A 24,500-nucleotide genomic window follows, 5' to 3' on the forward strand; every position below is an offset into this window, starting at 1 on the left:
GAGATGCACTATTCATTGGCCACTTCTTCCAACCTCATCTAAGAGCACTTGAGTCTGTTGGAAAGTGACTATTTATAAGAAAGTAGACAGCCCCAGACATACTTCTTCTCTAAGTGTAAGAACCTCCTTTATCTAGTTCTCAAGGGGTGAAAGTGAAGATTTAATCAGTCTTTACACGTATATATTTTTTAAATTATTTAAGTTTTATTACTGTTGCACCATTTATACAATTACATATAATTTCAATGCATCCATTGTACATTTTTTTTTTCATTTGTTTTCCAATGAGTGTGTGTTGGTGTCTGTGACACAGAATGGAAGAGAAACTGGAACTGCAATGAACGCAGACTTTTTCATTTCCACTGACCAATAAACAGAACTACAGGTGCACCCAACCACGGACATGCATTAACTCGTCATGAGAAATCTAGGTAGGCTAAGTAGGATGAGAATGCTTTTTACTCCCAAAAAATATTTGGAGAGGAAGAATTGGAGGATTGGCATTGAGAAATATGTGGACAGCTAAGTGGGTTTTGTCTGAAAGTTGGCATTCATCCACTGCTTAAAAAAAAATATTAAAATAAGAAAGGTTGTAAATAAAAAAAAAAAAACACACAGAAAATACTGCTTTCATAAAGATCTGATTGCCTTGGCACAAACCTAGTGGGCAGAATCAAACGCATCATTTCCAAACCCCATTACAGAACAAAAAGAAGGTTTTGATACACTGGTGGAGTGTATTTTCAGCAGTTCAGATACAAAAAATGTGCTGTACTTTCAGACATCCATTTATTTATTTATTTATTTATTTATTTATTTTAATCCAGGACTTGTGTCAAGTTGGCAGAAAGTATACTAGATATTTCCCCACGAAAATACTATTTGGATTCTCCCCCCTCCCTCCCTCCCAACTTGATGGGACATCCTTTTCATTTTTTCTCTTTTTTTTTTATCTCCTTCTTTTCTGGGCAATACGCATTTGCTATTTCAGATCTGAAACAAGTTAGTATAGCCGAAAAAATAAAAAAAAGACACAGGTTGTTTTAAGTGGTTGTTTCAACAGGCTGTCCAATTTAATCTTGCACTGCTATGGTTTGATCCGAATTAGTCGCTGGAACTTCAGAAGGTTTCGCTTCCTCTGGAGGAGCTGCAGGGTCTGAGGCCTTAGCAGTCGAACTAGGTGCTGATGTTGCCACGGGCTCCTTGGAAGAAGGTGCAGCCTCGTTGCTGCTAGGTTTTGAGTCTGAAGCTGGGGCCACTTCACTTCTAGTTTCTTGGGCTGCAGGCATTGTGGGAGCCTCAGTCTTTTTGGCTTCCCCTTCCTCTTTGTTCTTGTCATCTGCTTTACTGGGAGCTGTGGCCTCTGAAGGCTGGGAAGCTTTTGCATCGGTGCTAGGCTCAGAGGGTTTGGGTGCTTCGCTACTGGCAGCAGGAGCAGAGGCAGCAGTTGGCTCCTCTTTCTTGGGTGCCTGTTCAGTGTTCTTCTGTGGCTCTACTTTTGCATCGACAATAGCCTCTGACTTCTCAGGTTCTGTTTTCTGGGTTTCTTCCTGGGTCACTGTTTTCTCCTTCTCCCCTTCTTTTTCTTCCATCTTATTGGCAGTGACCTGAGTATCCTTTTCTCCCTTCTCCTCCTTGTTGTTCTCCTTCACTTCTGTGGTCTCTGTGGTTTTCTGGGCACCCTCAGCCTCCTTTGGAGTCTCCTCTTCCTCAGTCGCTGCTCCTTCAGTCTTCTTGTCTTTGTCTTTAGCTTTTTCATCATTGACACTGTATCCCTTCTTCTTCTTGCTCAGTTTGCCTCCCATGCTGGAGCTCTGTAACAGAAAAGAGAAAGGGGTTGATTATACAAAGCCCAGTATTCACCACTGAGAGAATCAACAGAGTACAAAGGAAAAATTGACTCTGGTTGCTGAAAGGGAGACCACATGAGGTTTGGTAAGATGTTGTCAGCTGAATGTACTGATGCTGCAGAGCACCACTGCCACTGAGCTTACATCCTGCTCAAACCAGCAGAATTTCAGTCAGCAAATACCCTTCTACCACATCCCCTTACAAACAGTCCTGTGAGCACCTCTAACCCTGGTTGCAGTTCAGTAGGGAGGAAGGGGACAGAGTAACAAGAAGTTGCAGGACAATGGAGGACTGACATACAACCACAATCTTCTGTGGCCTAAGAGTAGAAGTAGAAAAAAGACATATTTATATTCCGGTTGGGGATTAAGTAAATTTGGCTATGAATCGTGACATCCACCCCTGGTTAACACAAAGTCCAACATCACTTTAGCAAAGGCGCTGAACCACCTTTTCATTAGGGTTTGGAGAAATCAAATGAAGCCTAGAGTCAATGAGAAGGCTAACGCAGAAGCCTGCATCTACTCACTATGCCTCGCAGCCTGTTACTTTCAGAGCCAGTTTTTGTAGAAAGCTGATGGTACCAGGGGCCAGGAGCATGTGCTTCCCTCACCCAGAGGGATGTGGGCACCCACATCCGGCAGCCCCAGAAGCAGGAACAGCTCCCACGCATAGTCCCACCCAGCTTTGCAGCTTCCATAGGGATTGCCTGCCCAAAGCCCTACATTCCCACACTCAGCAGGATGGGAGACATGAGTCTGAAGTACAGCAAGACCACTCCATAAGACAAGACACAAATACAAGCACTTCTGACCACAAGCTTATATGGGGCATGTGACCTGATGCAATAAAAAATGGGAGAAGAGAGGAGCATATTTGGAGCCTCTGCTCCCAGTTTTCAAGCATGACACGCAATAACTGTTATTTAGAAGCTGACCATGTGTATAACCATATCAGTATTTATATAGCCTTTATGTGGGAGTCTTAACTAAGAATACACAAAATCTTTCACAATACTTCAAAGCAAACTTTGTCTATGAAAACAGGAGACACAGATATGTTGGATCATTATTGAAAGCAAAAACTCTATGAATGGAGAAAAAAATACATTTTTATTATTAAATAAAATATTTAATTCATGATTAGTGAAAGGTTAAGAAAAATATTTCTGTGCTTTCTACTATTTGAAAATAGGAGATGGTGACTTTTTTCAAAGAATTCTCAAACAAATGTTTAATGTAAGAACTTCTCCAAGGAAGATGAATCATTCTAATTTTCTGTTTTGCACAGGTAGATATAATTATAGGCTGTATTTTTTTCACACACTTGCTAAAACTGTGAATACAAATGAGTAAAAATTCATATGATTGCTCATAGCAGGCTGAATATAAAGTAATATTACATACAACTAAGAACAAGCTGCCTCTCAGTAGATTATCTGCTACCACAGACACAAGCCCCAGGCAGAGCCCCACAGCCAAATATCCACAAATCTTGGGCAAAATTGAGATATTATGGTCAGCAGAGATCTTTCTGACTTCAGTTTTCAAAAAGAGTAACAATTTGCAAATACTGCTGAAATGTTATCACACAGCCCTGCAAAATGGTCATGTGATGTTACTGAAACACTGCTTTATTGTCTGAAATTTTAGAGGAACAGCAATAAAAGGATTAACTTCCATAGAGTCACAGCTGAGCAATCTAATCTCTACCTTCATGACAGAGTTATCAGGTATTTAGGGGAAACTGTGGACATTAGTTCATTATCTGACAAGTGTATAGCGTTCCAGATTACTCCATAAATATTGCCCTGATTATTGTTCATGTGCAATTTCAACCAAATATTTTGAAAGCGCTTTTTCAAGTCAGTCAGACTGGAGATTTATATTGAAGCTATGTGTGAATCCCAATTTGTAATCTCTAATTAAGCCTTTACTTTTTTTCCAACAAAGCCCAGGTACAGTGGGCCTAATTTCATTTGTTGTGTCTTTGGCATTTTTCAAGATTTTGCTATTTCACGGATAGTAGTAACATACCACATTTTATACTTCTTTCCGCAACAATATTTTGGCCTCAGATATAGCTGGATACAGAATGTCTATGCCAAAGGACCTTTAAAAAATAGAGAAGCATGCATATGAGAAATGCGCTCCCAAACTTTGATTGGAGGTACACTGTGAAATCTGTGTCTCAATTGGCATCACAGCCAGCTATCTTAAGGTATTGGAGCAGGAGATGAGGAAGAGGTTCAGAGACTATAATTATGGTCTATTAGCAAATATTTACATTGACAAATGGACTGTCATCTTCCAGCAGAGTTTCAACTACTTTATAACAGAATAAATTCACTCTTTGGGATGCTGAATCTCATATCTCCCTGTTAAAAAGCTGCCTAGATCATCATGATAACAGCTATGCCAGGCTACGATGCAAAAGCAGAGTAATCATTGGGGTTATCACCCAGGTAGCAATGCTACCAAGTCTCTTTTTTCCCAGATCTGATTTGCAAACATTCCTCCTGTCCCCAGACTTCTGATAACACATCTGGGCTTCCCTGTAGCCTTTTTTAGAAACAGCCCCACATGCTCCACTTCTTCAAATAGATGCTGGTCTTGTCTCTGTCCCAGCCTGAAGCACAGCTCTGAACCATCCAGTGCAGAGACTAAAGGTGTGGCAGACACAAAGCAGGCCTTTAAAAGTATTTTAAAATTACAATCATCTATACCTTCAAGAAGACCAGCATGTGAACCTCTACACCTAAGTGTCTCTGTGATTGTGCTGGATATTGTAGTGGGGATAATCCTGCCTGGTACTAAGTGAAAGTGAATGTCAGTGAAATGTCTCCCAAGTGAAGCAAAGTGCAAAAAGCCATTGAGATGTGAATTCATACAGTGTTCAATCCACTCTGTGTTACTACCTACATGTTAACACTTGAAAGAGTACAGACATCTTTCCCATCCCCTCGCCCCACCAAAGGACTAAATTATGAAAAAAATAATTAAGGGGATGCACCCTCTCTTCCAGTGAGACTGGGGTCCTGGCTTCACTGCTCAGCCTCTTCCATTACCCCTGCACCTCCCTAACCCCATAATCACTGCATTCACCTTGCAAATGATGGACCCAGGACCAAAGTTTGCCTACAACTATTGACCACTATTTAGAAACTGAACCCCAGTAGGTCTTCACTTATTTTCACTTTCACTAACAGGTACAGGTTTTGAGATATCTTAAGCAGCTGCCAGCTGAACATAATGATCTCTGTAGCAAGCATGTTCCAAATGAAGATCCTTGAAAATTTTGGTGCTGAGCACCATTTGTATAAAAATGGCACAGCATTTGATGACTGTGCCTTCTTACTGCTATAAAGAAAAGGGTCTAGAGAGAGAAAGATAGAGTCTAGAAACCGGTTTTCTATAAGGAGTTGCAATATATCAGTAATTTTCAGGGAACTTTGGTGAACAGCTCTGCAGATCAGTACTTCAGAATAGTGAGGGAAAATATAATTGGAAGCTATAATAGACTTTGTCCGCTTCCCAGGCTGGTCAATATATTTTGTATTGCTCTTCTTATGGAAAAAGAAACTAAACCAGAGATCACCGTGTCTGACATTAGAAGAACTACTCCCTGCAACAGAAGCAAGGATTTCTTCAGTTTCTAGAAGCTTTTATACATTTTGCACATCCTGAAGTTTCCATTCTCCTGCAGGAAGCAGGAACAGAACCAGAGAAGTCGCATAGTTATCTTTCTTATTGTATAAAAATCTCTGGGGTGGATTATTTAGATTAAAACATTTTGGGTGTACAGGTCACCTGGAGAATGTTAAGCACTTTGAAATTTCCATATTTGCGACAATCAAGACTCAAAGATTCAATGTCCATAAGACCATAATGCAAGAGGAAGAAGAACTCATGGAACATTTCAAATTCTGAAGACTCATAGACATGAGTCCCTGGAACATGAGCAGCACAAATTTGTACAGTTTCTAAAAAGAATTATTATTTGGAAGTTTAATACTTCAAATTTTTCTTCTATATTGAAAAAGACCCTAGAGTCAGACTCTTATTATCTCTTTAGTCAGTAAAAATTTGTCTGCCCAATTAGTTTTATGTGTTTATAAACTTCTAAACATTTATTTTAGCAGAGGATTTCACACACCATTAAAGAGTCTCATTATTACAAGGGTAGGTTTGCTATCACCCTCCCTCACAGTACTGCGAGCGGGGCAACAGGAAAGGACAAACTCACAGATTGTGCCTGATGTTACCTCAGTCTGATTGCCAAAGCTAAACTTCCAAAGCTCCTGTTCAACTGCATTTGGGAGTTCAGTCCATTGCCAGAAAAACCAGTTCAGGAAGACAATAGGTACCTCTGAAATTCCACTGCCTCCAGTGTAGGGCAGGCATGTGTGGTGGGTCAGGCCAAAGTAGCCCTTGCACAAGCCTGTTCCCAGGCATGAGTTATCTCACACTGCCTGCAGACAAAAATGCACATTCCATGAAAGGCAGGGTTTCAGTGCTCCAAATCAAATGAAATACCGATGCCCAGAAACTGCCCCAACTGCCCAGGGGCTGAAAAGAAATAGAAAGCTTTTGAAGAAACTATTACCTCTCTGTACCCCATTGATTCACCCTACACCTTCAATAAAAAAATAAAATTTTAAAAGGCAAAAAGTTTTAATTAAGGGATACATATGGGAACTGAAAGAAACAAGGGATATGCAAATGCTGGTTTTGAAAGATTTTCTGGAATTTTTATGAAAGAAAAATACCCAAAACTTACTGCTTCTCAAAATATGCAGTAGAATTTCATGCTTCCCATTATACTTACACACACTCAAGAGACATTCCTATCCTTGCCAGGTCAATCGGTTTTCCAGGTTAATGTTAGAAAACGCCTGTTAGCATAATCTCAGATAGATTTGCTAGCTTTGCTTTTTAGCAACAAGGTAATGTTTTTCTGTTTTTTCTCTATTATCTTCACTCATCTTCTGTTTCATCTGTTTTTACTTGGAATTAACAGAATAGAAATGCTAGGTCTCATTCAGGTTCAAGCCTCTTCAAACCTCATAATTGGTGACCTTTTCTTTTCTTTTCTTTTCTTTTCTTTTCTTTTCTTTTCTTTTCTTTTCTTTTCTTTTCTTTTCTTTTCTTTTCTTTTCTTTTCTTTTCTTTTCTTTTCTTTTCTTTTCTTTTCTTTTCTTTTCTTTTTTCTTTTCTTTTTTTCTTCTCTTCTCTTCTCTTCTCTTCTCTTCTCTTCTCTTCTCTTCTCTTCTCTTCTCTTCTCTTCTCTTCTCTTCTCTTCTCTTCTCTTTTTCTTCCTTTTCTTCTTTTATCTTCCCTTCCCTTCCCTTCCCTTCCCTTCCCTTCCCTTCCCTTCCCTTCCCTTCCCTTCCCTTCCCTTCCCTTCCCTTGGAATACATTTAATGCAAATTTCTTAAAAAAAAAAAAAAAAAGAACTTCAATTTTTATATTAATTTAAATTTCTCAGGGACGTGTACACCACACCAAAATGGGAAGCACTATTTTTAATACGAGAGATTTGTTACTAATATAGCTAAATTATTATTGTTGATACTAGACTTCAATTATGAGAGTTAAAATAATTTTAGCACACTGCAGGCTGATACAAAATTATCTCTGTCTATTTAAGAACTCATACATTAAAATCTGCTTCATTTGAGAAGCTAATACAGCAAGTTATCAGAAAAGTTAACAATCACATGACAATTTTTTGGAGACCAAATTAAAACATTGTACCTGAGATACTGTTAAGATTTATGTGATTGTGGTCAGAGGTGTGTATTAATTAATCAATTAGGAACCAAATTTTACAAGAACAGATGAAGACTGATGGTCAGCAGTTTCGTAACAGGTACTATAAATTCATAGAGTTTCAACTTGAGACCACAAGTACTTCACACTTGTATCCACCATTGCACCACAATTTTGCACATACATTACGTGTAAAAAAGGTAGCTAGCTAGGCAGAATAAAAGTAAAATTCATCCATTATTTGATTAAATACTGATGAAGATTTTATGGGTTACTTTGAAAGCCACTGTTGGAGACTCTGGACTTGCAACCTTCTGACTTGGAGGGCCCTACAGATGAAGAAGCTGGGTGCACAACAGTGACTGAAGATCCAATACTCAGCCTGACTGTGGTCAGACAGCAGCACTCCCTTTGCTGTAGGAGGGCCTGCGGGAGCAAGAACGTGACAGCACTGCCTTATGCAGTCTGTGTGTCTCACTCCATGAGAGCCACTTGAGTGCAGTCACTCTATAGGAGCAGGTCCCCATATATAATACACCTAATTTCCACAATGCACAAGTAGCCTCTCCAGCTAGAGCCATCTTGCAGAACACATAAGCTGAAAACATGGGCCATTCTTGCCTTCCTGAGTCAACAAGCAGCATGGAAGGAATGCTCTGCTTTACACAAATTCCCTCCTCACCCCCTGGCAAGGTTGTGCTTTGTAAGCAGAGATAATGTCTTTTGTTAGACCACCTCACAGAGAGAGATAACAGCACCCCTATTCTCCTTAGACAGTTGTCTACAACTTACACATTTTCATGTTAGTTTTCTTCTTTATTTTCCTACTGCTGGTTTCAAAGCATAATTGCAGTGTTTTGCCACGTGTGGGCTTTTTTCACTGATCCAACACAGAACTACTCTGCCCAGCAATGCAGATACAACTTCCAGCACGTTCAGTTTCATCCCTGGCAGCAAATCCAAGGCTTTTTTGCATTGTGTATAACAAAACCAAGTCATATTAAAAACTGAGCAAAAAAGAAGCAGCATAAAATATATTATTTTCACAATGCAGTGGATGTATTGCTCAGCTTTGCATTCAGTTCATCTGATGCTCTGATTGCTTAAATTAAAAATGCTGCCATCAATTTCTATTTATTTGCCTCATCTGCTCCAATCTGTCTACCAGTCTTCTTACAGATTCAAGACCCATTCAAAGCATTTCTCCTATATTCAGATTAACTGCATATATTCTCTTTGTTGAATAATAAAAGCAGCTTGCAGACATGCTCGTGCAGGCACACACAGAGCCAAAACTCAGCCTGCCCCAGAGTAAGATCTTAATCACACTATTGTTAGGCACATGACTGGAAGAGGAAACTGCTGTAAACACCTGCTTTGCAAAGACTGAAATTAACCTTACAAGAACGCATCACATAGAAACAGCTTTCAGAATTCAAATAACCTAAAAGACTAAGCCAAGACATATAAGCAAATGCCGTCTCCTTCTTCTTTCTAAATTGCCACATCATTTTGGGGTTTGCACATGTCTCCTCAACAGCCAGTTTAATAAATATTTTGTATTATCCAGTTTTCTAACCTATATCCTAGAATCAAGTTTCTAAGTAGGTAATGATGCAAATTTCAGAGGTGGTTATTACCCACATCTTTGAAGCTGTTTAGGTCCCAGGACATGCAACACTGTGGAAGACATGAGATTCCACACATATTATTCCAGTTATGGCCAGCCACTTTTTGCCTCCCTCAAATACCTACCACCACCATGTATAATTACAAAAACACACAAGGGGATAAAAGCCTAGATAATGGGATGATTTCTTTTTAAATCATATTTTGCTTGAATTCTGTCCCTCCAGTGCAATCCCTACCATGATCTCAACACCACAAATATGCTTTGCTTGTAGACCCAGGAACAGTTCATACTTTGAGTGCCTTCAAAGACTACATTAAAAATGTGACCGTCAAATGCTAGTAAGCAAGGAAAACATTATCCTCCTCTACACTACAGTCATACTGAAGAGCACTGGTGGGAAGACCTCATTCCTGAAGGGACTTCACACTGGAAAAGCAAAGCAAGTTAACACCTATAGCTTATATTTTTCTAGCCTCTTCCTGATCTAAGAACAGTCTGGAGAACATGAAGAGAGTTGAAACTCATGCTTTCTATACTAAAAAAAGAAATTATAATATGATCCTAATTTACATGTTTTCTTCAATAGCAAAAGTTCTTGGTTGCTGTTTGTATAAATAGTAAACTTACCTGTCATTTCTTAAAATAGTCGTGGAGAGCCACATTCACATTCTGAATAAGGCATTTGGGTATTTAACCAGGGAACTTCCACTAGAGAAAATTATTTATGGGGATCTATATTTGCATTTTATTTGTCTAACATTCCACACTCAAAAACACCTCTATTTCTTTAATGCCCATTTAAATAGTCAACCTAGTTTTAATCAAATTTGAAAGAGTAGTTAGAATATTAATTACAGTATGCTATAAGAAATAGTGCATTAGCTTTGGAATCTAGAAACTACCAGTTTTGCTTTGAAAATGGATTCTCCAAGTGTCAAGTAATTTCTAAATTCTTCCTTATTTTTGTTTTCCATCTCATGGTGCTGCTCACTGAAAAAAAACAATGGCTGTAAAAAACATTCTTAAATCCTGGTAAGAAAGCATCCTATACCTAGGAACAGAACTTTTAACAGACAGCCAGACCTAGGATAGGTCATGGCAATCCTTAGACTATGTAATTTACGTTTTCTGTTTGCATGACACCTTCACCACAAGGAATGAATCTCCATTTACAATTATAAACAAAATCCCGTTCTCATTTTTGTTTTTCATTTTAAAATGTGAGGCACATGGACTGCAACACACCATTTCTGACTGCAGCACACAACTCCACAATTGCACCACTGAAAGGAGGAAAACAGGGAACCAAGACCAGCTATAACTGAATTAATGAAGCACCTGCTGCTGTTGTGCATATCATAGTGTTCATGAGAGCATTGCAAGCTCTTCCTTCCAAAATACACAGTATTTAATTCACCCAGCAAAACAAACCAAAAAATAGCAATTTAAATTAAATATTTATTGTTGACTCCTTTATTCCGTTACATAACTCTTTTAAGTATTTTAAGATTTAGTATCTAGTTAACATATTCTCTGTCTGCTTCTATCTGTTTTAGCTCTATATTGAGCTGCAGGAATAGCTTTTCTCTCTTTTTCCTCAAAAGGAAATGATTGCACATCCACTCGGTGCTCCTGGATGTACCACATTTTTGGGTTTAGACATCAGAAGAGGTTGGCTGATTTTAAAAGAACACTGACAGCTATTTTCTCCCAAAGAACATGTATCTACTTCAGTCACTGATGTTGTGCCCACCCTCCCAGTAACCTCAGCCCTGAACACAGCAACAGCATTCCTCAACAATTAAGGCATATGCAAAAATCACAGGAAAAAAACAATTTCATCCTCCACTTAATACACAATTGCTAATGACAGTTAAATTAGTAATTGAAACATTATTCCAAAAATACCTGTACGTCTAATATGGCATTACAAAGCTAAACATGCTTACATCTTTAAGATAGTGTTACACATCATGCCTCTGGTGGAATTTAACCTCCTGTAAGCAACCAGCACAAAGCCTACTCACCACCTCAGCAGCACTTACAGTGTATTTTACACCAACTCCCTGAAGAGCTGCTGCATTTCTTCTTGGAATAAAAATTTCTTACTTTCAGTCCTGTGTACAAAGCTTCATTTAAAACAAAAAATGTTGTACTCAAGTCGACATATTCAAGTCAAGTCATGCCTTGCATAACATCAAAACTACCTATAATTAAACCTGTGAGACTTTGGGCAGAATTGCAAGTATTTCTCATGTTGCTAAGAAAAAGTCTTCCCCGTGATCAGAGTATCAGTGTCAGCAGCTTATCAGCTCTCAGCTTCTCACAGCTCTGTTGTAATAACATCTTCTAGTAAAGACGTGCTTAAAAGAAATCAGGAGAATGGAAGATGGAATGCTCAACACCTTGGAAAACTTAATGTATTTGTGTTTCTGAGCAGTCATTTGCGCCATATACATTTTCTACCAGACTGCAGCTTTGTCTATTATATTAAGTTTTTTACTTTGGTCTCTTTCACTTCCTGGTTCTCACACTAGCACAATATGCAGGTTATTTTTTTTAAACCAGCATACATTAAGACAAAAGAAAATCTCATATTCCTGACTTTCTTTTTGATCTTATTTAGAATGCATGTTTGGTACTGCATTTTGATTTTTTTCTTCCCCCCTGCCCTCTATTTTAAACAAATATTACATTCAAGTTGATTTACAAGTTTCACTTTAGTCACTGGGGGAAGTTTATCAAAATGACATGGAACAGGTACTCAAAAACCACTGAAAGAAAAGAGAATTAACCAGCTAATTTTTTTTTTTTTTTTGTGTCTCATCTCTCTCAATCTTTTCCACCAGTACTCATTTGCACTCCTCTAATGACTGTTAAAAATGCCAAGACATCTTAGGCAATCTTTAATTAAGACTTGCAGTATTCTACAAACATTGAGAAATGAGAGCTGTATTTCCTGACACAAATGGAAAACCATAGGTATGCATCTATGAGCACCGTCAGTGGACCCTTTTACACTCCTTCAGTGCCACCTGATGCTAATAAGATAAAGCGTGTTCTGTGTGGGCCAGAGGGTTGAGAGGAAAGAACCACTGTTTGCTTTTTGATTTCAGTGGTGCAAGACAACAGTGGGAACTGCAGAACAAAACCAACATCTGTTAGAGAGTTTCATCTCCTGATCCAACAGGGTAAAGGTCAGCTTTAAAAAATTAACTTTAAAAACATAAAGTGTTTCTAATGATCCCAAAGTAAGAGCCACGGCAGGCAGTAAGCTGTACCATGTCACATTTTAAGCATTTAGACATCAGCTTGGATTCAAGACTCCCAGGCTTAGACTGGTTGCCTAATTTCTTTCTGAAATCTTCACTGGCTGTACTCTTTTCTTCTTGCTTGTTTTGGTTCGGGTTATATTGGGATGTCTGATCAGCTCTGCTAGAGGGAAGGTTACATAAGACCACAGGGAAACAAGTCCATTTGGCAAGATATGAAGTAAGCAGCTAGTGCAATCCATGAATTGCACTAAGAGATTTATGTTCAAACCAGGAAAGTCAGAAATCCAATTTAAGAGATACTCAGACAGGACCATTCCAAGCTAGCAACTACCCAAAAAGAAGAACATCATTGCAGCAGCAATAAAAGCTAGAAATCAGGAAAGTTGATCAGATGCACATCTCCTCTCAATAAAACAGCTTAGTTTACATTTCCATTTAAGTATCAGTAGGAAATCTGTCCATAAGAGCTATCAAATTTAAACTCACTAAATGAAAGCAAAAATAATTTTGCAGGGAGGGCTGTGGAGCTGGATGCCCTTTTCCACTCCGTCACCTGAGCATTAACTTGCATTTTATGTCAATGAATTTAGTTATACCTAATATGGCCACAATTCAATTTTAGCAGTTCAGAATCCATACCAATTTTCTTTGATGATACAGCTCTTAGATGGACCTCCATCAAGGCTGTATGTAGGCCAATTTGGAATTTTGGTCACCTCATACAATATACCAGAAGAAAACTTACTTTCCAATGCCCATATGCTATTTATAGAGAATTCTTACAGTCATTCCTTCAGTTTAAGAAGATTTCATCCCACAGCTATGTGGAAAATTATTTATTCTAACCAAAGAAGGTAAGCACACATCAATATAAAGTATAATCAAGCTATTTCAGGATTTAAATGAGAGAAATCTATCAAAGCAATGGTGACTTCAGAAATATGGAAAATTGGTTTTCATTTTTCAAGACAGAACCATAAATAAAAAGCAAAATACCACTAGAAAGGTTCTGCTAGCTGTTTCAGCACTAATATATTTTAGTAGTAGCCCATGTTTCAAATCAGCACCGCAGCTCCATTTCTCTGTCCCCCATACTAGCAGATACATGGAACCCAACTGTGCCCCAGGAAGCCCATGTTGTAGGAGTAAGAAGATATAAATTCATTTTAATTCCATTAACAGAACACAGCTGCTACAACTCCCAAAAGTAACTGGCTTTTCCAGAGGCTTTTTATAACTAGTTCTGGCTGGTGAGGTAGCAGTGGGCAAACTGGCCAACACTTCAATTAGGGGATTTTTCCCTTTTTTCTCTAGCAGGTCAGCTGGTGGGACAAGACCCCTGCATTCCCCTGTGAGACGTCATCAAGAAATGTGAACTGAGTTAATGCCTCTGCCCTGCTGCCTCATCTCTGGCTCCTAGAGTTTGAAATTCATTCTCTTGGGCACTGGAGAGAGGGAGCTGCACTTCATAAACTTCAAGATGCTGGCTGTCAGGAGCTAAGAGGCATATAGCTCTGCAGAAATCATGTTCACAGTTCTTCTCACTGCAGTTTTCTGGGTAATCCCCCCATATGCACAAGCTGAGCACTAAATTCACACATCCCAAACAAGGGGGCTGGGTTAAAATATGATTCAAACGCATTAAAGTCTCTTATCCATATTTGGAAATATTACTTTCAAAGGTCTCATCCCAAAAAATGCCAAGTGAGACAATTTCAAGAAATATGTCACAAGAAACACCTAACTATTCTAAGAACATTTACAATTCCAAATATATTCCTTTCAGTCTCTTACCCACCTCTATCTCTTACTTTCTGTATTTCTTTTATTTTTAATCACAGGTAACTGGTAAGCAATTCAAGGTAATGTTATTCAATGATCAACACATAAACCAAAAAAAAAAATTTATTTTTACAGAAATTCCCAATTTCCTTGTGCACTTTCAGCTCAGTAATTCTTCACTGTAAGTGGACAAATCTTCTAAGTATTTATTTGTTTTTGCAACATGGTGTTTAAAAGTAAGTTTCTTTTTCAAATTCTACTCTGTGTGAATGTGAGTCTAAAACGTTTTGATTCTTTTATGTTGCTTGCCAATGACTTCATACTCTGCTCGTCACAAACTTCTCACAGAATCTGACATGACCCACTTCATTCCAAAAGAGAATCAGATACAGAAAGAAATATTCTTCTTACTCAGAACAATTTAGATAAATAATACAAAACTACAACCACCCCATCACATTTTCCCTAGAATCACAACATGCTCATTTACAATAGGAGGCATCTGATTCTTAGAAGATGAAATAGCCATCATAGAGCAGTGGGACAATATTTTTTGGTTTAAGCCTCTGGGACCTGTCATACTATAAAAGTGTACCATGGTAAAAATGACAGATGAGGTCTTCCTTTCAAAGCAGACATATATCACTGCACTAAAACTGTGACACATCACAAAGTCATAAGATTGCCTCTTTCCCTCTTTCTATTTTCAGAGATCCACAGCAGCCTGAGGTCAGAGGAGGCAAGAACCCAAAATCTACTCAATCTTTCCCAGTTGCTCTTGCATGGAAGGCCATCTAATATGCAGCCCAACTTCCCCATTTGCAAAATGGGATAGCATTGCTTTTCATCCTTGGAAAAGCTCTGCCTGATGCCAGTAGCTGCTGTAAGGGCTCAGAGATATTTCTCCTTGTTTTAAAAAGCAAGCCCATTCCATATGATTCCTTCACCCCAGTTCTCTCTTAGCGAAGGCTGTTTTTCTGCGTATTGGCACTGTACTGAATTGCTGTCTCTGAAGCTTCCCACTGTACACCACATACAAGAACAGCATAATAAGCAAGTCACTCATGGTGATTTTACAGTACTATGTTAATACTGCATTAAGCAGTTGTAAAGCATCTCTGACCAATTTCAGGTATTGCTGAAAAATCCTTCTGGAACCAAGCTCCTTCACATTTATGCCTTTAGGCTGAGAACATCTGTACAAGGACATTTTGATTTATAGTTCCAAATATGCACACTTCGTTCAGTTACGACTGACTTGCTGAGGAGGATTTTTTCTCAAGCTAAGAAAGCTCAGGTGTATCCAGCTGGATGAAGATGTAGCTACTGCTTGGCAGTCATGTTAGTGCTTTATTGAAGACAGATGTAAGAAAACAAAGTCATTTTTTCTCAAGCAGAAAATTTTGAATTTTCGAAAAACAACTATAAGCCCTTTCATTATGTCTCTGGGCAGTGGACACATTCTCGTCACTGCTATATTTATTTTATGTTTATCTATTAGATGCACTTCTCTGTTAAAATGACATCCCTTTTAGAAGTGATTATTCATATTTGAACAGATACAAGAGGAAGTTCTAAACTGGTTTACTAACTTTCCAAGATCTTTTAAAAGATTACACAAGTTTGAAAATTCTGAGTTATATTTGTCACATTCTGCATAAGCTTCCTTTCCTACCCACAGATCTGAGCTGTAGCAATTACATTATTATAGTCATAGAAAGTAATTAAAATCTGAAGTGTCTTCCTTTAAAGTGTGATTAAGCATCAAGTAGACAGTGCAACACAGCACTGCTGGAGATGATATTCAACAGAGCAGGATATGAAATATTCATCTGAAAGAAATGGCAGAAATTAGGGATTTGAAGGGTAACAAATTTAGGTACATTCCCCTCTAAAACAGTACTCAAACTAGTTTCTGTTCTGGAATTTCAGAAGTCTTGGTAAGTAAATCAAGATCAGCAGTACAAATTTGACCAGATCAGTATCAAGGAAATAAAGAACAGCCCCACAGCTCTCAGTTCTTAATAGTTGCACTGAGGGACAGACAGCAACAAAGGACTGCAGGCCAGGCTCAGAGGAACAAACTGAATTTGTGGGCCGCTAACTTTGTACATTTTGATTTGGTTTTTTTTTAATTATGAATAGATTATGTGGCACTGAAGGACATGGTTTCCTGATGAACTTTGCAGTGCTGGGTTAAGGGTTGGACTCAATGATCCTAGAGGTCTTTTCCAGCCTAAATGTTCCTATGAGTTTATGTTTCTACAGCTTATGTCAGAACATTTACATTACATGACCACAAGTTTTTTGAAAATATACTTTCCATGTAAAAAAGTTTGAAAGTTACAAAGGAAGACACAAACAATTTAGGGGCTTTTTTTTCCCTTTAAAACTAAAAGAAAACTACTTTCATTACCATATTTATCAGAGTCCAGTCAGGAAATGTGTGCCAAAAAAAATATTATAGATTCTAGCTTGAGAAAGAAGAGAGCTTAAAATAAATAAATAATATAGAATCCTAACCAAATGACTCAGCTTCAAATTTACTCAGTTTTGATGAACTCTTGCATTTTTAAGTTGACAAGTCATAATTTTATCATAAACTCAAAGCATTTGGATTTTTTTAAATCATCAACTCTAGTACTAATTACAAAAATAATTTAGATTTCACTTCTAATCTTGGATTAAGCAAGAAAAGTCTTGAAAGAGTCCTAAACCATAAGGCAATTTTTTTCTCATGATTTCTTACAATATCATTCATTTTAAATCTTAATGCCTGGGAATACTGCATGCTTGCAAGAAAGGTATGTGAAACATTCATTTTAAAAATGGATGTCAATTTATTTCAATCATTCATACTCATTAGGCTGGTATTCAGATAAGTTCAAGAAACACAAGAGTCCTTTAAATTTATTTTTAAATTTGTGCGAGTGTTCTTAGCATGCTTTATTCTGGCAAATTAACTGTACATATTTAGAAGCCAAGATATGCAGCACCATTTGAAATAAAGGACTGTATAAAAAGGCATAGAGAAGACTTGTCATCTACAAGCTAGATAGAGTGAATTACTGTGAAACAATCTATGCCATTAACTCCATTAACTCTCCAGCTACTGAGCGTTCTGACATAAATTTCTTTGCTCATTGGCACATTACTAATATTTTTATTTTTGGTGCTCTTGAGTGGCTTTTACTATAACAATAATTGGATTTTAATTATTTTATTTATAGAATTCAATTCACCCACAAATGAAAACATGGGGATTTTACCTGGCTGCTTATTAGGCCATTTCAACTGTTTTTCCTGGATATTTTTGAGCATATTTTTTTGTATCTCATCCTTATTTTTAGAAACTGGCAAATAATAATTTACTATTAGAAAAGATTAAAAGAGCAGTTCTAAAATCTGTTCAGAGTAATGTGGTAATTCAGATATAAATCAGTGTGCAATTTTAGTATTGCTGAAGAGATGGGTGTTTCCTCACATCTTTTTAAGTTCCAGATTCTATTTGCATTAATTACCTTTTCAAAATTCAGTTGAGGGGGTCTTGAGAATTTTTCATTATGATCTTTTCCTCAAAGACAATAGATAGTGCAAAGCAATAACTCAATCTTTACAAAATGCCATCATCGTTAAGAATGATTTTACAGTTTAACTCAACTACAAAAAAAAAACCTGTTAGAAATGCTGAACAAAAGTGATCTGCAATGAATGTCTGTAATTCAGTACTCAAATAAGTATTAAAAAACTAAGTTTTATATTTAGGAAGGTGGAATTTAACTGGGATCTTTAATCATGTCTCCAGCATTTACTAGTACAATCCTCTTTGCGTTAAAAAAAACAGTAAGACAGCACGTCTGCTTGTTCTATGAATGAAGTTCAAAGCTGGAGGAAAGAATACTTAAGCAGATGCTCTGAAGCCAGTTGACTTTGTTCAACCTAAAATTCAACAACTTTTTTTTGAAAATCAAGTGTTCCATATGCAGCCCAACTGTATGACATCTACAGTTACTCAATTGCAGGGCTCAGTAGCCAGAAACATGCTCATACTACCAAGCAGCAGCTGGAAAACATTAGTCTCAATGGCAAACCTGGGTGAATATCAATATCTTCAAGCTAATAGCCAAATAAAAGAAATATTGCAGCTATACATGACCACCTGCCTATACAGATTGAAAGCAATTAAGTCTCTTCTCAGCTGAGCGTCACTCTCCACAGATTATTGTAATGACTTTCTAACAGCATTTAGAAAGTTAGTGGAAGCAAATTTTTTACATTTGCAAGATACACCACAATTTCTCCACTGTAAATTGCTGAGATTTTCAGCCTCTCCTTGACTAGCACCTCAGCACAATGCTGAGTAGCCTATGAAAGTTCAGCACATGGAATTAAGCACATGGAACAAAAGAGTCAATGCTCAGCTGCAAAAACACTCAACAATTAATTAAATATTTAGCTACAGAAGGATGAAATTATAAGCCTGAGTTTCCATTACCCTTCTGTAATTCTACCTTGGATCTCTGTCTAAGAAAATATAAAGACCTGTCATCCCTCATATGACATGATCAACCACTTTACAGCTCTGTTAATAGATAGAAGAGAGCAACCGGAAAACAACTTTATGCACGTATGCATTTTTTGTATTAAAAAAGAGAGACATTAGAGCATAATTGCAATTAAAGTTACCAGGAAACGAAATCTGGAGTTTGTAAAGAGGTAACAATATCTGAGAAGAGTGGTTTTTTTACCCTTCCCTTGTTACTAGAGAGGAAGTAAAGGGGAAAAAAATAAAAGAACAAAAGAGGAAATGTTAAATGTTACCACTCTCCATTCCCATTCAGATGTGGGGGACTTCATCAAGCCTGTCAGTCTGCACGTATTTTGAATTAATGGCTACCAACAGAAAATAGGAATGAATCACTGAAATATTTATTTTCCCTTCAACACCTCATATGGAAATCTTGCAGCTCTGAAAGGGTCCATGCTCCACTGCTGATCTTGCTAAGATTTAAGAGACCACCATCACTTTAGGGCTCTGTGCAGATTTATAAGGAGTATGGGATGAATAAATAATCACAGCCTAAAACAATGATGTCTACATGAAGACACTTTTCTAGAATTATTGTATGAACAGCTCCAAGCCATACCTTTGTTCTTGGAGCATGACATTGCTAGGAGATTTCTGTAGCACTAAGGAGACAGATATTAGCATAATATCAGATATTAGCATAAATTTGGTAGTATAGGTTCATGGAGGTTATTATTCGTGTTCACCTAAATCCTCCTAAATTTTCAACTCTACTTTAAATGCAAAAAGAAAATAAAACATACACTGTCCTACCACACTTTTCCCCCCCGAGAAGACACAGGACTTTGCATCTCATCTGGATTTGGTATCATGAGGTAATACTGCATAGGAGACCTAGAAACCTGAACAACCTATACTTAGCTAATGCAATGGGAAATAACATTTGTTAAGTAGTTCTTTCGTTCCAGGCTATGTTTTAACTCTTTTCTACAGCAGTGTTTTAGATCTTAAAATTATTAAGGCATTAAGGCACTAATCTGGACATTACAAGCATAGTTACCAAGGAAAGCTCTTATGTAGAATCTGCAAGTTAAAGGTACAGAGGAAAGTTAAACCACAAATTTACACTAAGACTACTAGCCAGAACATAAGGTACTGAAGAAAGAGCTATGACTGTAATTCAGAAAACTAAGTCAATTATATTGTCCATACTGAGCCCGGTCTAATATGAAATGTTAAGCAAACAGGAGAAGGTTACTAAACTGGTCCTTATGTTTATCTGCTAATTCAAATGTTGTGTAAGTTTTGGCAAATGGCAGACATCTCTGCAGCCTCTAGGACTAACAGTCATTTTAGGATGCCACTGATTATTTTTGAGGTCAATCTGTGTAAATGTTAAAGAGTGAAACTGCTTTTACATCCAACGGAGTTTGCAAAAGGAGAAAGGACAAAAGAGTGATCTTTTCCCCTCAGAACATTTCTGAAAAAATATGTATTTTAGCTTTTAAGTGGATTTTGGAAAATGGCAGGTCACCTCCCTCTCACTGTTTTTCCTCTGGTTTTTACCATGTTCCTCACTGCAGAAATATCCAGAAAATTATTCTAGCATGCAAGGTAGGATAAGGTGTCTTCTTTCCTAACCAAAACCCCAAATTAGCTTGTATACAAGGTCAATATAGTTCGTATCATTCTCTATTACTATGACAGAGCATCTCAGCTTTAAGCTGTCCTGTGCAGTTCAGCACAGGATGTTCCCCATTTTCCTTTTCTTGGTGCCATTTATCATCTTCCTTCTTCCTCTGCATTGGCACGAAGCAGAAGATCCCATTAAAAGCTGGAATTGCCAGAAGTAAATGCACACTTTTACAAGGGAGAGAGGATAGGGACAAAAGAGGGACTAAAAAGCTGGACAAAAGGATAGATAAGAAATCTATCCTTCACATGTTCAAAAAGAGCAAGAATATGCTAACACAAGATGAGCTTTCACCTGTTTTTCCATGGAACATTTGCAAACAAAAAGTTCTCCCCACGCATAAGTGGAAGTTAGATACACTAGCTGTTGTACACAGGTGTAAGATGATGCCCTGGACTAGATAAGAAAGGTACAGCATTAGGAAAACCCCAAAATAAAACAGCAAACCAGCAAAGAACAAAAGCTCTCTCAGACCAGTAGTAGTAATTCTGGCAATGGAGTTTGGCATCTGTTTGGGCACAAGGTAGGCTTCCCCAAGTGCCTGGTGTCACCAGGGAAATGGCACAGTTTGAATGCACAAGGCTAGGTCCAGCAAAGCACCAAGTGAAATATAAGCAAAGTATACAGAGAAAAGTGCTCTACTTAACCCATTCTTGGTAAATGGCTGTTCAGTGCACTTGGGTTGGGATGTAGGGCTGACCCAGGAACCTGAGCAATCTACATTTGCCATAGTATTCAGCAGAAAAGGGGTATGGCATTGTTAAATGGTTTGATAAAATCCTCACTTCCAGTTTAATCTAGAGGAGATAGAAAATAGTAGAGTTACTTAGCAACGTAATTTTTTATATTTTTAAGACATAGATGAAATTAGAGGCAATAATCTACATCTCTAAAACTACTTTTATAAATGTTCATATTGCTATAGTTGCATAACCTTCATTTATATGCTGGGAGTGATTTATGATGCATGTTTTCTGTGACAAGCAGGGATAATAAACAACAGTCTACTGCTCTTCACTGTTACCTTATGCTGTATGTCACATTTTGGTCTGTACTGTACCTTCTGTAATTTACTCTCCCCTTTTACTTACAGTGCCCCTTCACTTTTATGAAACACATGTGTCAAGACCTTCAGTAACAAAGAAATTCCCAAATTCTCTCACTCTCAAGCATTTTCCTGTATACTACACTGCTTACAATGTCGGAGTGGTACTCTGTGGAACAAGGCTGCCTTAAGGGTATAGCTGCCACTATCTATTGACACAGAACACTTTAAAATTAGAATGTAGTAAGAGACAGAGTTCAAGAATTGTGCACCCAGTCCACTTGAGAACATACAAACATCTTACAACTGTCTCATTAAATGAGTTCAGGGAAAGGGCATAGCTAAAAATGAAGAACAAATGTCTTGATTTACAGATCTACAGAGCACTTGCTGCAGTACATTAAACAGCAACAGAAGTTGGTTTTAATTCAGTCTCTCTGAGAAACACATAATGACACCACATCACTGCTGCCTCGGAAGGGCCCAGAAACAACATGTACAGTGTAAGTCATCTGTGCTACCTTTTATTTAAAGCCCATATCAGCAGAAGGTGATGATAGCAGAATGGTTTTGTACAAAATATTCCTGCAGTTACTAAAATCAGGACCTTTGATCCTTGCCCTCGCTTTCTGACCACTGCCTGTCCAGCAGTCAGGAGATGCTCTCAATGGCCACCAAGTTCTTCAATGCACTGTATGTTGCCAAATTTAAGGGACTCAAATTCATGCAGTAGGATAGAAGATCAGAGATTGCACATTCATATTTTCACACAGAGAAATACAAATCAGAATACTGATTTACCATTTACCAGAAATAACCAGCTGGTCCACAGCAATCATACTGGTTATTGAATAAAGGCGCTTTGTTGTCTGCAGTGTGCACATACCTCTGTGAAAGAGCTCTGTGTTGGGGCAATTGCTTCTGAACTGCTACTCCGCTCTTCCCAAAGACGTCTAAGCAACTTCCCACACATTTCATTTCTCTGTTTCTGCAAAACACCATGCATCACGGGGCACATAGCCCAGATCCAACTTGAATGGATGTGAAGCATTGTCAAATGCATCTGCCATGGTGAAACCAGGTCAATATCTTTGTGGCTAATTTAAAAGTGAGCTGCTTGGATTTGGGATTTTGGGAGAGGGGCAGCAGCTTATTTCTTTTAGGTAGAGCATTAGTTAACTTTCTGCAGCTAAGCAGTCAATCAGAAATGGACTCACAGGATTATAAGGATCATGTATCCATGGTGATTTTAATAGGAAATCTTGCAGTAGAATAGATAGAAGGAAGAAACAGAATCAGGCTTCACAGATTATTTATTTTAGTTCACCTCTCAGGAAGTAGAATGTTACTGGTTTGATTTGAAGCCAAAAATTGTAAGCCTGGATCAAGCTGAGGTTCAAACTCAACTATATTCCGCTCTCAGAAACCAGGACACTGTGGTTGTCTTTATCTTAAATATACCAGTTCTCTTTGATAAATTGCCTATAATGTACTAAGCCAAGTTTTGACAGAGTCATGCTGTGAACATTAATTTCATCAACATAAGTATTTTGCTTTAACTGCCCTGTTTCTTTTCCTGTAGTTTTCTGACAGAGCAATATTTATGATATTTCTGTTCCTTCCCAAGGCCACCAACATTTAAGAGCCCTCAGGTAAAGTAGTCTAATATAGATATACCTAATATTGTTAATTCTTCAGCCAGGAAAGATCAAGAGTTTTGCTGGATATGTCAGGATGCTGTGTAGGGAAAGAAAAGCATTAAACAGTTACAATTTTCATTTGTATTTATATTTAGATTACAGTATTGTAACTCCTTGCAGCTGATTGCAACATTTTCTGAAACAAGTTCATTGTTACTGTTTATTTTGATAAGTTTGTCTATCAAGCATTTTAAAAATGCTCACTACCACCATATTCCCCAAGATCCAACAGTACAAGAATATTTGGACTTGCAACACCCATGGGATTCTTTGACTGAACTGTCCAACTGCAGGTGTCCTGAGCAGGGAAGCAATTTCTGATGCTATTCTATGCCCATTTGGTTTCCCCTGTTGTCTACAGCTATATTTTACTCAGTGTCCTTGCTCAGTCAAAAAAGTAGAACTTGATAGAAAGACTTGTAAGAATACAGAGAAAAGAGACCTGTTTGCATTGAGACTGACTCTGTCGGGGGCAAGATGCCATGGGTAGAATTTTAGGCTTGAATGAGCTAGGACTGGAATAGAAATTATGTTAAGACTTCTGAGAAAAGGACTCTGACAAATGGCAAACCAGCAATGAAATGTTTGCATTCCTTTTACAAGGTGTAATAGTTCTGTTGCCATAGCTACTGTATGTTGAGATTGATGATGTAGCTACAGCAACAGAGCCAACATCCATGTTCAGTGTAAAATTCCTAAGTCATTACTTAATCCTTCTTTTACCTCCCTGCAAACTTCTAAAAGAGGAAAAAATAGGATTATCTTGTTCTTTGAATGAATTAAAACTTTGCTAAAAATAGAATTTAAAAATCCAGAGCAGACAGCTGGTGCTAGAACATGCCTCCCTGACACAAATTGCCTCATCCCATGATTCCCCTCTCCACACTGACTGAAGTCCATTGCTTTTTTGCTAAAAGAGAGCTGTCTCTGCCTTCCTCAATGGGTGATGTTTGGCATTCTGCAGCTCCACCAGGTCCCACAATATTCAAGTGCAGCACATAGTCACTTATAAACCAATCCTTCTATTGGGTATAGTTGGTTGTTTCTTATCTCCCACCACCCACTATGATTTTGAAGATAAACTTCTACTCAGAAATTCTGCACTTTTCATAGCAATTTTTTGCTTCCACTTAACAGTGCTAGTTCCCAACATAAAAAGGGAAATATTACATCAAGCACACAAAGTGCTGTTTAAAGCATAATTTTTAATTTTCAGCATGCT

General features: G+C 37.8%; 1 protein-coding gene across 1 annotated transcript in view; it reads right to left on the minus strand.

Annotated features, from left to right (window-relative positions):
- Window positions 1–956: 956 nt before the first annotated feature.
- The window catches only part of BASP1 (brain abundant membrane attached signal protein 1), a 51,141-nt gene continuing 27,597 nt past the window's right edge, over window positions 957–24,500 (minus strand). Inside the window, exon 2 of the mRNA XM_021526410.3 lies at window positions 957–1,814. Within this exon, the coding sequence (XP_021382085.1) occupies window positions 1,074–1,805 (732 nt within the window). The 5' untranslated portion in view covers window positions 1,806–1,814 and the 3' untranslated portion in view covers window positions 957–1,073. The remainder of the gene's footprint in view (window positions 1,815–24,500) is intronic.

The sequence above is a fragment of the Lonchura striata genome, chromosome 1, assembly GCF_046129695.1.
Source record: "Lonchura striata isolate bLonStr1 chromosome 1, bLonStr1.mat, whole genome shotgun sequence".
Lineage (NCBI taxonomy): Eukaryota > Metazoa > Chordata > Aves > Passeriformes > Estrildidae > Lonchura > Lonchura striata.